Genomic DNA, 12,330 nt, shown 5'->3' with positions numbered 1-12,330 from the left:
AGAAGGGAGACCTTGACTATACCAGGGGCATGAGTGAATTTGGGAGGCTGTGACTGATCTATGTTCCGATTGTGGTGGTTACAAAGGTCTATCCATGCATTAAAACTCCAAGAATAATATGCCAGCAAAAGTGAATTTTGCTATTTGTAAATGAAAAATACATGTAAAAAACACAAATGTATGAAGACGTGAAACAAATGTTTTCAAAAGGAAAGGATGTGTAAATTGGTGCTTATTGACCTAAATTTTTCTCTTTGGTGAGCTGGAAGGTACTCTTCTGGTTAGTCGTAAATAGACATTCATTTTTATTTTCCAACTCCAATTTTTTTTTTTTTAATGTTCTCACCAAACTTTTGAATGCCTAAGATGAGGACAGGCATACATAGGAGGTATTGAAGGCCTGATTCCAGACTACTGCAGTAAAGCAAGTCGGATGAATTTTCTGGTTTCCCAGTGCATTTGGAACTTATGTGAGGTCTATATTATAGTCTTATTAAGTGCACAATAGCATTATATCTAAAAAAAAAAAAAAAAAAAAAAAAAAAAAATCCAAATACATCTTATATCTTACTGCTAAAAATGCTAGCTGTTTGAGCTTTCAGTGAGTCATAATCACAGATCACCATAACATATATAGCAATAAATGAAAAACTTTGAAATACCGTAAGAATTGCCAAAATGTGACCCAGAGACATGAAGTGAGCAAATGCTATTGTAAAAATTATGCCAATAGACTTGCTCAATGCCTGGTGCCACAAACCTTCAATTTGAAGGAAAAAAAAAAAAAAAAAGCCACAGTATCTGCCAAGTACAATAAAACAAGATACACTGGTATATACATAGTTTATTTGGAGTTCGGTGAAAGTTTAGGTTTTTTTCTTAAGCTTCTATATCCTTTTAAGAAACAACAAGAGTAGTCAGACAATAACCCATTTTATTGTGAGTTTACATCAATAGAGGTTTCAAAGTCTTAGAGCTTAGTTATCTCCAGCTGTCTGATTTGTTATCCTGAGTCACACTTTTGAGACTTTTTAAACAAAGTAACACTTCTCATTTATTTTTCTGGGCTTTGGGTTTTTTGTTTTTTAGACACAGTGAAGCATACACATGGACAAATCCTACCTGCTGCGTACATAACATCATCGTGGGTAAACTCTGGATTGAGCAGTACGGCAATGTGGAAATCACAAACCACAAGTAAGACGCTTTAGGGGGCTTATGTATCCGTTCAGCTGTCATCACCCCGTTCCGGTGGGGGTCTTTGTTTTTTTCAAAAGCTCTAGTAGAGCCTGATGATAATTTAAGAACCAGGCAGTTCGACCCTTGGGTAAATAGAAGCCCATCCATTTAATGAATGCAAGTTTCTGACCAGGGACAACTGGGCGAACTCTGAGCTTTTACAGATGAAATTGTAATTTCATCCTCAGTTCATTTTGCTTATAGTGCTTAGTTTGTATTATTTGCAGAGGAGGTGGGGTGGGGGGAACAGGAAAGTTAAAAAGAGCTGGGTTCAAAGCCTACTTTGTGACCTTGGGCAACTATCTTACTCAGCTCAGACTGCTCTAACAGACTACCACACAAACCAGCTGGCTTAAACAGTAGAAATTTATTTCTCGCAGTTCTGGAGGCTAAGAAGTCCAAGATCAGGATGCTGACAGCTTTGATGTCTGGTGCAGGCTTTCTCCCTGGTTCGCAGGGGCCATCTCGCATCCTGACATAGTGGACACAGCTCATGTCTCGTGTCTTTTAAAAGGGCACTAATTTCATTCGTGAGGACTCCACCCTCATGACTAAATTACCTCCAGAGACCGTCACTTTGGGAGTTAGGGCTTTGACATGTGAATTTGGGGAGACACAAACATTGACTCCATAGCAGCACATCTCTTGTTCTTTATGAACCCTGCTCACCTTTCTTAATGGTGGGTCCAGTACTAATTGAGGATTAGTCGTAACAACCACTGTGTGGAGCCTGACACGTGTTAGAAAATCAGTAAACAGCAACTGCTTTAGAAAGGTCACCTTCCTCATTATTCTCTACTGCTGCTTCTGTGGTGAATGGTCATCTGAGCTTAATATCTTCTTCACAGGACTGGGGACAAATGTGTGTTGAATTTTAAGCCATGCGGCCTTTTTGGTAAGGAATTACATAAAGTCGAAGGCTACATTCAAGATAAAAGGTAAAGTGTCCATTTTAGGTGTTGGGTAGTATAGGTGTCATTTGCTAACTAAAATGTCAGTATTAAAATCTGCCATAACCTAGGAAACAAACATTTCAGTGAGTTGAAAATTTTTTCTTCTACAAGGAAAGGTCTGTTTCTTTAAAGAATCTGATTCATAATCATTTTCATGGTAAGATTCAGTTACAGCAAAACACGGCTTTAATTGTTGGCTGAATATCAATGTCTCTCGACAGCAAGAAGAGGCTCTGTGCCCTCTATGGGAAGTGGACCGAGTGCTTGTACAGTGTGGACCCCGCCACTTTTGATGCTTACAAAAAAAACGACAAGAAAAATACTGAAGAGAAGAAAAACAGCAAACAGGTGAACATGCTGTAAGGTGGTACCGGAGGAATCCCTGGGCTTTTGAATTTGTACTAATCGTTCTGGAGGCGGCCCGTTATTGGGTCACAGTGTGATCTTTTTTTTTCTGGTTGCTAACACGTGTGATTTTTCTCCTCGGATCTTCTTTGTTTAATTGAGGTAGATTTGACAGACATCCTTGAATCTTTTGAACGAACAGATAACCTGCCCCAGTAGCAACTGTGCGGCATAAGCTTCATGGAGTACGGCCGCGTGCTACTCTTGTGGCTGTGTGAGGTTATGCGTGAGGCGTTGATTACTCGAATTCACATAGCTTTGGAAAGTGGGAGTTCATCTTGGGACGGATGTTCCTTTCCTTCTTTCTGTTTATGTGCGTTAGAAGTTGAGATCAGGGGCGCCTGGGTGGCTCAGTCGGTCAAGCGTCGACTCTTGGTTTCGGCTCAGGTCATGAGCTCACAGTCTGTGTTCGAGCCCCGCGTTGGGCTCCTTGCCCCTCTGTTGCTTGAGTGCGCTTGCTCTCTTACTCTCTCAAAAAATATAAAAATTTTTTCTAAAAAGGAAGTTGAGATCATTTGAATGTTTAAAATTTCCTCCAAAATTATTTCCTACGTTTTCCTGCCTGTTAGCAGTTTTGTTGCTCTTGCGTGGGCGCGCTCGCTCTCTCTCTCTCTCTCTCTCTCTCTCTCTCTCTCTCTCTCTCTCGTCTAAACCACTGAAGTTAAGACCAGTGCAGTTAAGGGAGTCATTCCCCACTCACCTTTCTTCCTCATGAGACTGTTCATTTCCCACATGGAGGGCACACAGCTGCTTGTCCCGGGGCCCAAGGAGGCTCTCGTGTTCGGCGCGCTCCTGTTCCTTTCCTTCAGTCAGAGGAGCAGAGGGCTAAAGAAAGAGTGCACGTGTTCCGACAGGAGATATTTGAGGACTGGTTGCTTTCCGGGAGCTGGCGGGGTAGTTAAGAGCACAAGCTCTGGGTAGAAACCCTCCCCAGCACCGAGGAGTGGGTAGAGTCAGGTTTCGTGCCTTCTCCCTGGCCTTCATGTGTGAAACGGGGATACTACTGGTACCTGCTTTGTCAGGTGAGTTGACGACTGCTGGAAAGGGCTCGGAGTAATACCTGCTCATAGTCAAGACCACTAAATACCAAGGTCCCTCTGCTCAGAGCACGTGGGTGTGCCAGGGGCCGAGCACCAGCAAGCAGGCAGGCTCCCTGGCTCCCCTCGCGGGAACCTCGTGCTTGTGAAAGTTAAGAAGCCCCAATCCTCCTCAAAAATAGGTGTAGTTTTTAGTGAGTTTCTTTGTAATTAAGTTAACCATGGTCCTGAGGCAGAAGGAGTTTTATTAAAATGTCCCGGCATGCCGCTCTGCTGTGGCTTTGACTCTTCTCTTTCTATCTCCCTGCATCTCCGGGCACTGTTCTGCTCTTCTCCTCACACCCCACGTCTGTCCCGCCTGCCTTTCCTTCCTTCTGGGAGATGTGCTGATGCTTCTCCGCAGCTGTTACAGGACCGAGGGGGCCAGAGAAGGAAATGCTCCAGGACACCGGGAGCCCTGGCGGCCACTCGGGCCAGTACGAGGCCACTTGGCAAAGACACGCACTTGCCAACGTACGTGGCATCCACCCTCCTTTACGGAGTTGGGGCAGAGGACCACGGACATTGGCAGCATCCCAGAAGATGTCCCTCATGTCCCGTGAATCCTGCCAGTCTTTGTAGATCAGTGCTCTTGGAGAGCGAGATTATTCTCACCCACTCGTGCCTTGTCCACTTCCCCTTCCTGTGTGCACGGAGCTGCTGCAGGCCCATGTACCTGAGCGCATTCAGGTGCCAGGGCAAGTTTGTCGTCATCGGTGCTGTCGCCTCCCTGCTGCTGTTTTGTAAGCCGTATGTTGGCTGAAGTATCTCAGTGACTGTGTGACACTGGGGGTATTACCTAACCTTCCAAAGGCGTGAAGTCCGTGTACCTACAGAGCTGCGGAGCTCCTGTGTCCTTATAGGTTTATTACGGAAGGATCAGCACCTCGAGAGCTTCTGGCACGGTCTGCCCGTGCGGGATAGCCAGAGGAATCGTTCGTTTCCTCATTAGCCTAACATCCGTTTAAATTCTCTTTTTATTGAATGCTTTTAGGATCCCTACTGGTTTTGTGTCTTTGATCCATTTTAGTTAACTGCCCCAAGAATTTAACCTTTTCTTATTCTCATAATGCTCCAGTAAATATTCCAGCAAGTTACTTTTCTTTAAAAAAAAAAAAAAATTAAAAAAGCTTTAGGAAGAATAAGACACTATAGTAAAGAGTGCTGATGAGAGTAGTGCTACCTTAGCGCACATAACACTAGCTGGCACAGCACACACAAAGCTCAGGGCCTCCTAGCCCCTGGTCAGCAAGTGTTTGTGGACTCCCTGCACCGCTGGAGAGAGTCCCGGCTCCCCTGTCCCCCCACCCCCCCGCACCGCTCAGTCTATGCGGGAAACCGTGGTTATTTTACAATTTGTAAGTGTACTGTTGTAAAACGTTTTAATTTTGTCCATCGGTTGGCTCTTCTAGATGAGCACTTCTGAGGAGTCGGACGAGATGCCAATGCCAGATTCTGAAAGTGTGTTTGTGATCCCTGGAAGTGTTCTCCTGTGGCGAATAGCCCCACGGCCTCCAAACTCTGCCCAGGTGAGACGGGGCTGCTTCGGTGCTGAGAGCGTGCCTTCCAGGCACGTGCAGGGCCAGCCCAGCCAGACCACAGAAGGGTGCGGCCTGTCGCCCCAGTGCTCCTCAGCCGTCCCTCTGCTGGCTTCTGCCTGCCAGTTTCCCTTGTCACCTGAGACTCTGTGTTCATGCCGTCGGTCCCTTCTGGGGTATGGCTGGGAAGATGTCGGGGTGGAACTCTTAGGGGCTTCTTTAATGATAACTCAGGAGTAAGACTGGCTCTCGTCAAATACAGGCTGGTACAAATACTTCAGTAGTAAGCCCCCAGATCCAGCGAGTTATGATTTTAATGAAGTAAAAAGAACATCAATGTGGCTTATAGTTCAAGTTGACGGTGATGGAGGATATTCATCGTGTGCAGCCTGCGTGGGGATCTCTCTGGGACAGACACCCCAGGTGGGGCAGACTTGAGTGAAAATGCTGAAGACAAGTGGTCAAGAAGGCGGGCCATCATTACCGCAGACTCAGGGAGTCATTGTCAAGTCATTGTGTCTTCAGGGGATTTCGGGTTGCAGTACGCCTTGCTACATGTTAATTTGAACATTTTTGCTGCTTTTCAGATGTATAACTTTACTAGCTTTGCAATGGTTTTGAATGAAGTAGACAAGGAAATGGAGAGCGTGATTCCTAAGACAGACTGCAGGTTACGGCCTGACATCAGAGCCATGGAGAATGGAGAAATAGGTAACGAGTGTCTGGTGGTGAAATGGTGTAGATAGATGTGGGGGAGGGGGTCGTGTGATCAGTAGCATCATTGTGATGGTACGAGCATTTTTAGTCTGAATTCAATATAAATTCAGTAGCTTTCATTTAAAATTTGGAAATCTGAGGTAGACTTTAGTAGCTTAGATTCATTATTTCAGTGATCCTCCCTGACGGTTTAATATTCTACATATGGCCAGAGGCATGTCTTAAATGTCAGAGGGGAATTTGAGAAAATAATAGCATTGTTATCAACTTTAAACTATATTCTAATTATTTCACTGTATGTTTAAGAACCCAAATAATACCTCGTGAGCCTCAAAGAAGAGTGTGGCCTCAGTTAATTACAACATTTTTACCTGATGTTAAATCTGTTCTAAATCAGTGGTTCTCAAAAGGGAAGCACACCCCCCCCCTCCCCCCCCGAGGACGTGCGGCAGTGTCCGGAGAGTTTGTCACGTCTGGGGAACTGCTGCTGGCCATCTAGTGGCTAGAAGCTGGGGGTGCTGCCAGAGGTCCTGCAGCTCGCAGGACGCCCCACAAGCACCCCGGCAGTGTGATGATGTGTCGGGGACACTAGGGTTCAAAAGCCCTGTTCTAACCACATGCCCTAATGCTGTCCTTGAATGATCAGTGAGACAGGATTTTTGAAAATTTTTTGAATTTCTTATGAATAGAATCTGAAGCTCTGTGAGGTCTCACCAAGGATTAAGAAAATTTCACATTGATTCAGTTTTTCCACCCAATTTTCCATTGAAGCTTTTGAACATAATTATTTTGGCCTTAAGAATAAGCAGGTTCTTGGGGCGCCTGGGTGGCTCAGTCGGTTGGGCGTCTGACTTCAGCTCAGGTCATGATCTCACGGTCCATGGTTTGAGCCCCGCGTCGTGCTCTGTGCTGACAGCTCAGAGCCTGGAGCCTATTTCAGATTCTGTGCCTCCCTCTTTCTCTGACCCTCCCCTGTTCATGCTCTCTCTCTTTCTGTCTCAAAAATAAATAAATGTTAAAAAAAAATTTTTTTAAAAGAATAAGCAGGTTCTTTTTTTTTTTTTTTTTTTTTTTTTAATGTTTACTTATATTTGAGAGAGAGACAGAGTGCGAGCAGGGGAAGGACAGAGAGAGAGGGAGACACAGAATCCAAAGCAGGCTCCAGGCTCTGACCTGTCAGCACAGAGCCTGACGTGGGGCTTGAACTCACAGATGGTGAGATCATGGCCTGAGCCGAAGTCGGACACTCAACCGACTGAGCCACCTGGATGCCCCAAGATTAGTAGGTTCTTTTGGTAAATGCAGAAGCTGTTCAGGACTAGACTGTAGAAAGAGATGACTGGGCCTTGAGTGACCCCTCTGCCTCTCACTACCTTGGGTGTGTGTGAAAATTTTAACGTAATGTTTGTTTTCTAATAAGACAGAGATCGTGTGAATACATGTAGATGGTGCTCGTCCAAAACGTCACTGTGCTTAGTACTGTGCCCGGCAGGCTCTACCTGGAGAATAACGGTTTTCCATTAATGTTCATACCTTAGATCAAGCTAGTGAAGAAAAAAAACGACTTGAGGAAAAACAAAGAGCAGCCCGCAAAAACAGGTCCAAGTCGGAGGAGGACTGGAAGACAAGGTGCGTGTGGGGCACCCCAGGCTGTTGTGGGGGGCGGGGCACTCAGATGCAGATCTGCTAAGCCAGGCCTGACACAAGCCCTGCCAGTGTTCCCAGGTGTGAGAGAAAAGCGGCAAGACTTGCATGTGTGACACAGGAAAGGGACTATCTGGAAATTAAGGTTACAATATTGCCACACAATTAACTGGAGGTGAGTCGTTTAAGCCAACCGTCTGCCTTCCTTGTCTGGCCACATCCTGCCCTTTTCGTTATTGTAAGAGGGAAGGTAAAATCTGGAATTAACAGATTTTGGCATGAAAGTAGGTTTGGAGCTATTTTCTTATAGTACACGTGAGTGAACGTACAGGGCCGTTTGCTTATATGTTTATCATGTGTCCAAGATATTTAGACAGTGCCTTTATTCTTCCAAACACAAGGGATTAGACATGTACCAGAAATACAATATGTATAAAGTAACCTTGGATTCCATTCAGAAATAGAAAGTGGCCATAAAATTTCTAAGTTTTGAACTTTTTTTTTAAAGAGGAGTTTTCAGAGTCCCTGTATTGAGTAATAGAATCACTTGGAAACAGGAATAGAATAAAAACATTTTCTACGTTTGTATCACATGATAGAAACCATTGTCCCATAACTCAAAGTTATTAAATGAGTTGCAGAGCCAATATGGGTGTACTTTTGCAAGCATTTCAGTAGACATTGGTAGCCCTTTTGCATCTGAGAAATAGATAATTATTAGAACTAGAAATGACCTTAGATTTCATCCAGTCTAAGTGTTTTTTGGACGTGGTTAGCATAAAAAGCTTTTTTGCCAATGAATGTATAAAGAATCTCCAAATACAGGATGTGTGGAACCAGAGCTGCGGTGGTCGGGTGAGGAGTAGGGGCAGGACCTTGGCCACCCCTCACCTTCTTCCACCCTGTACGTTCCCCAGCTCCCTAAAACTCCGTGGAATACAGTTTGGAAAGTGGCCCAGAAATCCCTTTGTTGTTCAGAGGAAAACAAATGCTGGTGTATTTCATTTAGGGGACTTGCTCATGGCACACTGCTAGTGAGCCGCAGGCCTGTGATTAGAACCCTCCACCTTCATTAATCCTTAAGGAAAAGCTACATTGCTTTCCTGTGATCCCTTTTGAAAAGACTTGACTCATTTTATCATAATTTCTAGTCTCTTTTTGCAGAAAACCCCACTTTTGTACTATATTTCTCATTATTAACTCCTTTATTTTTCTGGTCGTGTTTTCAGGTGTACAATGTAAGCGAAAAGTCCACTAAGAATTTTTACTGTCAAAGTCATAGCATTCAGAAAGTAATGAGCTTTAAATAGCTCTGTAGTCGCCTGAAAATAAAACGAGGGGCCGCGTTTGTGGGCTACAGTTTGACGCCTCTCTACCACACTGTCTCTTAGCATCAGTAGTACTTATATGAATGTACCTCTTTAAAATGATCCTACCGACCCTTTGTCCAAAGAATATGTGCTTTGAGCTCTTTTTTAGTGGAGGTGGGAAGAGTGCACACTCACGGACTTGACTCTTCTCAGGATTGACGATGTGTGTTGGAAAGGCGTGGTTCAGTTTGACTAGGGTAGGATGGGGCAGGACAGTTTATAAAGGAACATTCTCTGCTGGGTTAGAGCTAACTAGCCTTCAGAGTTATCAAACCCGGAAACTTATTAAAATCCGTCTCAAATTCCTCCGCGCTAAAAGCTGGCATTCCTGCTAATACTGGTTTCACTCGAAGAGAGGATAGGCTCCCAAATTTTTGGCTGTCAGCTATGGCCCCTGCTTTTGAAAAGGCCTGCTTGTAATCCTGACCTATTTTCCTAGAGGAAATCAGTGTGGTACAGGGAGGAGGTAGAGGGACCCGTGAGAGAGGATTTTTAAGAGGAGGGAGGCGGGCGATGTGATGAGGCCAAAAAAATTGATGAGGCTGTCTCCCTGATCATCTGAGCATCATGCAGAATTCACATTTTATAGAATGCTACGTTCCTGATTCAGACCTGCAGACGCCGTAGACTCCAAAATACTAAAAGCACAGAAATCTTACCTTCCTCTTCCATGTGACCTGTGCCTAAAATGTGTGAGTTTAGGACAAATTAACTGGACTTTGTGGTCTCTGTGTGTGAGCGGAGGTTTCCAGACACGAGTGCTCAAAATTAGAGCTAGCGGTTGAGGGGGAGACTCTAATCCCATGCATCAGACCGTCGACTCTGAGGTGTGCTCATCAAAAGTGTGGCGTTCGGACCCTGTCCAAGAGCAGGCGGGCTCTAAGGGGGGCTTGCAGTCCTGGTCTTCAGAGAACTTGGCTTACTTACCCCATGGCACCATGGCCTGAGGCTTGGATTATTTTTTAAATTATTTTTTACTTGATTTGGATTTTCCTGCTTTTCTGAAGTGCTTGACTTTGCTAAGCCTAACTGCAAAAGTGCTTTTACTGCTTGGACTTTTGAGACCAAAAGGTGTGTAACTATATACTTCATACTGTTAGAATTTTGTGACTTTGATCAAATAACAGGTTTTTAAGTTATATTTCCAGTCTGCTTAACTTAACCAAATCTGATCTATCTTGATCATTTAAAGTAGACTCAAATTTTCTAAGTAGGAAAAAGTCCCAAAAACTGAATAGAGAATTTAGATATTAATATTCTAGAAAATGTGGTCTAATGCACATTTACTTTGTGGTCCTCCAAGGAATCTGCCTAATCTGAAGCAGTCTTTTCTCTTAGAGCATTTTGTGCTACTGTAGGGATAATAGGGACATTTGAGACTTACCCAACACATGTAACTTCATTTTGTTAAAAAAAATTTTTTTAATGTGACACAAATTTGTGAACCTTTTGAGCAAGTAATTTTGCATTTCCATCACCTGAAGAACACTGGGGCTATCGGAAACAGTGATGTGATGTTTTTTAAAGGGTAAGAAAATGATTAGGGCACCTCTGTGCAGAACTAGAAAAGACAGATACGGATGTTAACCGCTAGATGCAACCTAAGAATTCGTATTAGCCTGGAGAAAATGGAGACCTAGGAAGGTGAGGACTAGTCTCAGCGGATTAGATGTGGCACAGTAGATTGGAAAGATCATGGTCTTTAAAATCAGACGTCTCTGACATTCCACTTCTGCTTTGAGTTTACGGGGCATCAACTCTGACGCCAATAGCTTACCTGTTATTCTGGTATGTTGTCAAAGTTCATAAAAGTTTGTTTCCTTAAACCTTAAAAAAAAAAAAAGCCTCCTGGTGGCTAGAGAGTGAACAATTAGACAAATAGTATTGTTCTTATCCCATTAGACAGAAGATCCTACTTCTGTTGAGTACTCTTGCTGAATGCTGTGAAAAAACTCACGAACCTTTTGTGTGGTATCATCCTATCTTTTGGACTCCTACTCTCTATAGTATATAGGCGGTCTCTAAAAACAATAGGACTTCTTTAAAAGTCTCTTTGGAAATCCGTAACTCAGGGCTAAGTGGCAGGTACCCTGTGATTTCAGCTTCCCCCATCAATCTTGTGCTTTCTTTTTAAACAGGTGGTTCCATCAAGGTCCTAATCCCTACAATGGAGCACAGGACTGGCTTTACTCGGGCAGCTACTGGGACAGAAACTACTTCAATTTGCCTGACATTTATTAAAATGCACACAAGTCAGGGTGTTTGGCTAATCTATAAATAAGTCTTAAACCTATGTTTTTAAATTTTTTCCTTGGTTTCTACTCATCTTTTAAAAAAAGAAAAAACCTGCTCTGAGATAACTTGCATTTCACTCAACAAAAGTAGGGCATGAGGTGATATTGGTGAGGAAAGTCAGGAAAAATGGGTAATTTTGCTATCCAAACTTACTTCTTTGGAACACTGTTTTAGAGAGGTAAGAGAAACTGTGTGGAGAAAATGCTTTTTATGGTTGCTGTTGCCATATCTACTGAAAGTTTATACCCAACTGTAACTTTAGCTTTATGGAATTATATAGTAGTCCCAAATCAAGTTATTTTGAATATTTTTATGCTGTCATGCTTGAATGTTTTAGATGTGACTTTGAAATGTTTAGAACTCTTCTATACAATGTTAATGTGCTCAAATGTAGAGAAGGTTATGTCATTGTGTAAAGACTACGTTAAAAAGATGGCTTTTCTTCGTACTAATCCTCTCAATTTTACCTCTTCCCACTTCCAAAAAGAAAAACCTGTTCCTGATTTGAAAATTCTAAAAAATTAAACTGGAAAAGGTACTTTAGTGCTCTGAATTTACTTTTACAATTATCTGTAATCATGGTCCTTAGAATTAAAAGGTGTTTGAATTGAAAATTCGTATAAAATCTAGTTCACAAAAATGCCCTAGAAATAGATTCTAATCACCATCATTACATAATGACAAACCTTTATAAATGCTTCAACTTTTGTGGCAAAGGCCACCTGAGACGTGAAGTTGCACTCATGTATTATAAGTACCAAACTGTACAATAGGGGGTCTTGTGCATTGCAAGTACGTAAGGCCCCCGTGTACTTAAAATCTGTATGGAGACCTACTATACAGTAGCTTTGCCCCTTTCATTGGGGTACATTAATCTAATGGTATTTATCCACCCAACCCCGGACTGAGATCTTGCTCCAAGGGGCTTTAGGTAGCTGCCAGTAAATTATTTTAATTGCTGTCTTGAAGTTAACAAGTGTTACAATGAAATAATCTACCTGATGCTAAATAAAGGCTTTAGAATGTTCCCCAAAAGTGTGGTTTCTTAAACTTTCAAATATACTGATGTTGGCAATTGGTAGGATCCTAAATT

The 12,330-nt window shown here is 43.0% G+C and overlaps 1 protein-coding gene across 5 annotated transcripts in view; it reads left to right on the top strand.

Moving 5' to 3' along the window:
• OSBPL1A (oxysterol binding protein like 1A) overlaps nucleotides 1–12,319 on the top strand; it is a 242,774-nt gene extending 230,455 nt beyond the window's left edge. For 3 of the 5 annotated variants that reach the window (XM_042963241.1, XM_007075999.2, XM_007075998.3), the window contains 7 exons: nucleotides 1,090–1,197; nucleotides 2,088–2,177; nucleotides 2,414–2,540; nucleotides 5,086–5,202; nucleotides 5,799–5,922; nucleotides 7,467–7,557; nucleotides 11,081–12,314. In XM_042963241.1, coding sequence (XP_042819175.1) covers nucleotides 1,090–1,197; nucleotides 2,088–2,177; nucleotides 2,414–2,540; nucleotides 5,086–5,202; nucleotides 5,799–5,922; nucleotides 7,467–7,557; nucleotides 11,081–11,183 — 760 coding nt within the window. In that variant the 3' untranslated portion in view covers nucleotides 11,184–12,314. Of the gene's footprint in view, nucleotides 1–1,089; nucleotides 1,198–2,087; nucleotides 2,178–2,413; nucleotides 2,541–5,085; nucleotides 5,203–5,798; nucleotides 5,923–7,466; nucleotides 7,558–11,080 lie in introns of all 5 variants that reach the window. The other 2 variants (XM_007075995.2, XM_042963240.1) reach the window with 2 other exon arrangements.
• Nucleotides 12,320–12,330: the final 11 nt, after the last annotated feature.

Source organism: Panthera tigris, chromosome D3 (genome assembly GCF_018350195.1).
Source record: "Panthera tigris isolate Pti1 chromosome D3, P.tigris_Pti1_mat1.1, whole genome shotgun sequence".
Classification (NCBI taxonomy): domain Eukaryota; kingdom Metazoa; phylum Chordata; class Mammalia; order Carnivora; family Felidae; genus Panthera; species Panthera tigris.
This window is presented reverse-complemented; position numbering and strand designations above follow the sequence as displayed.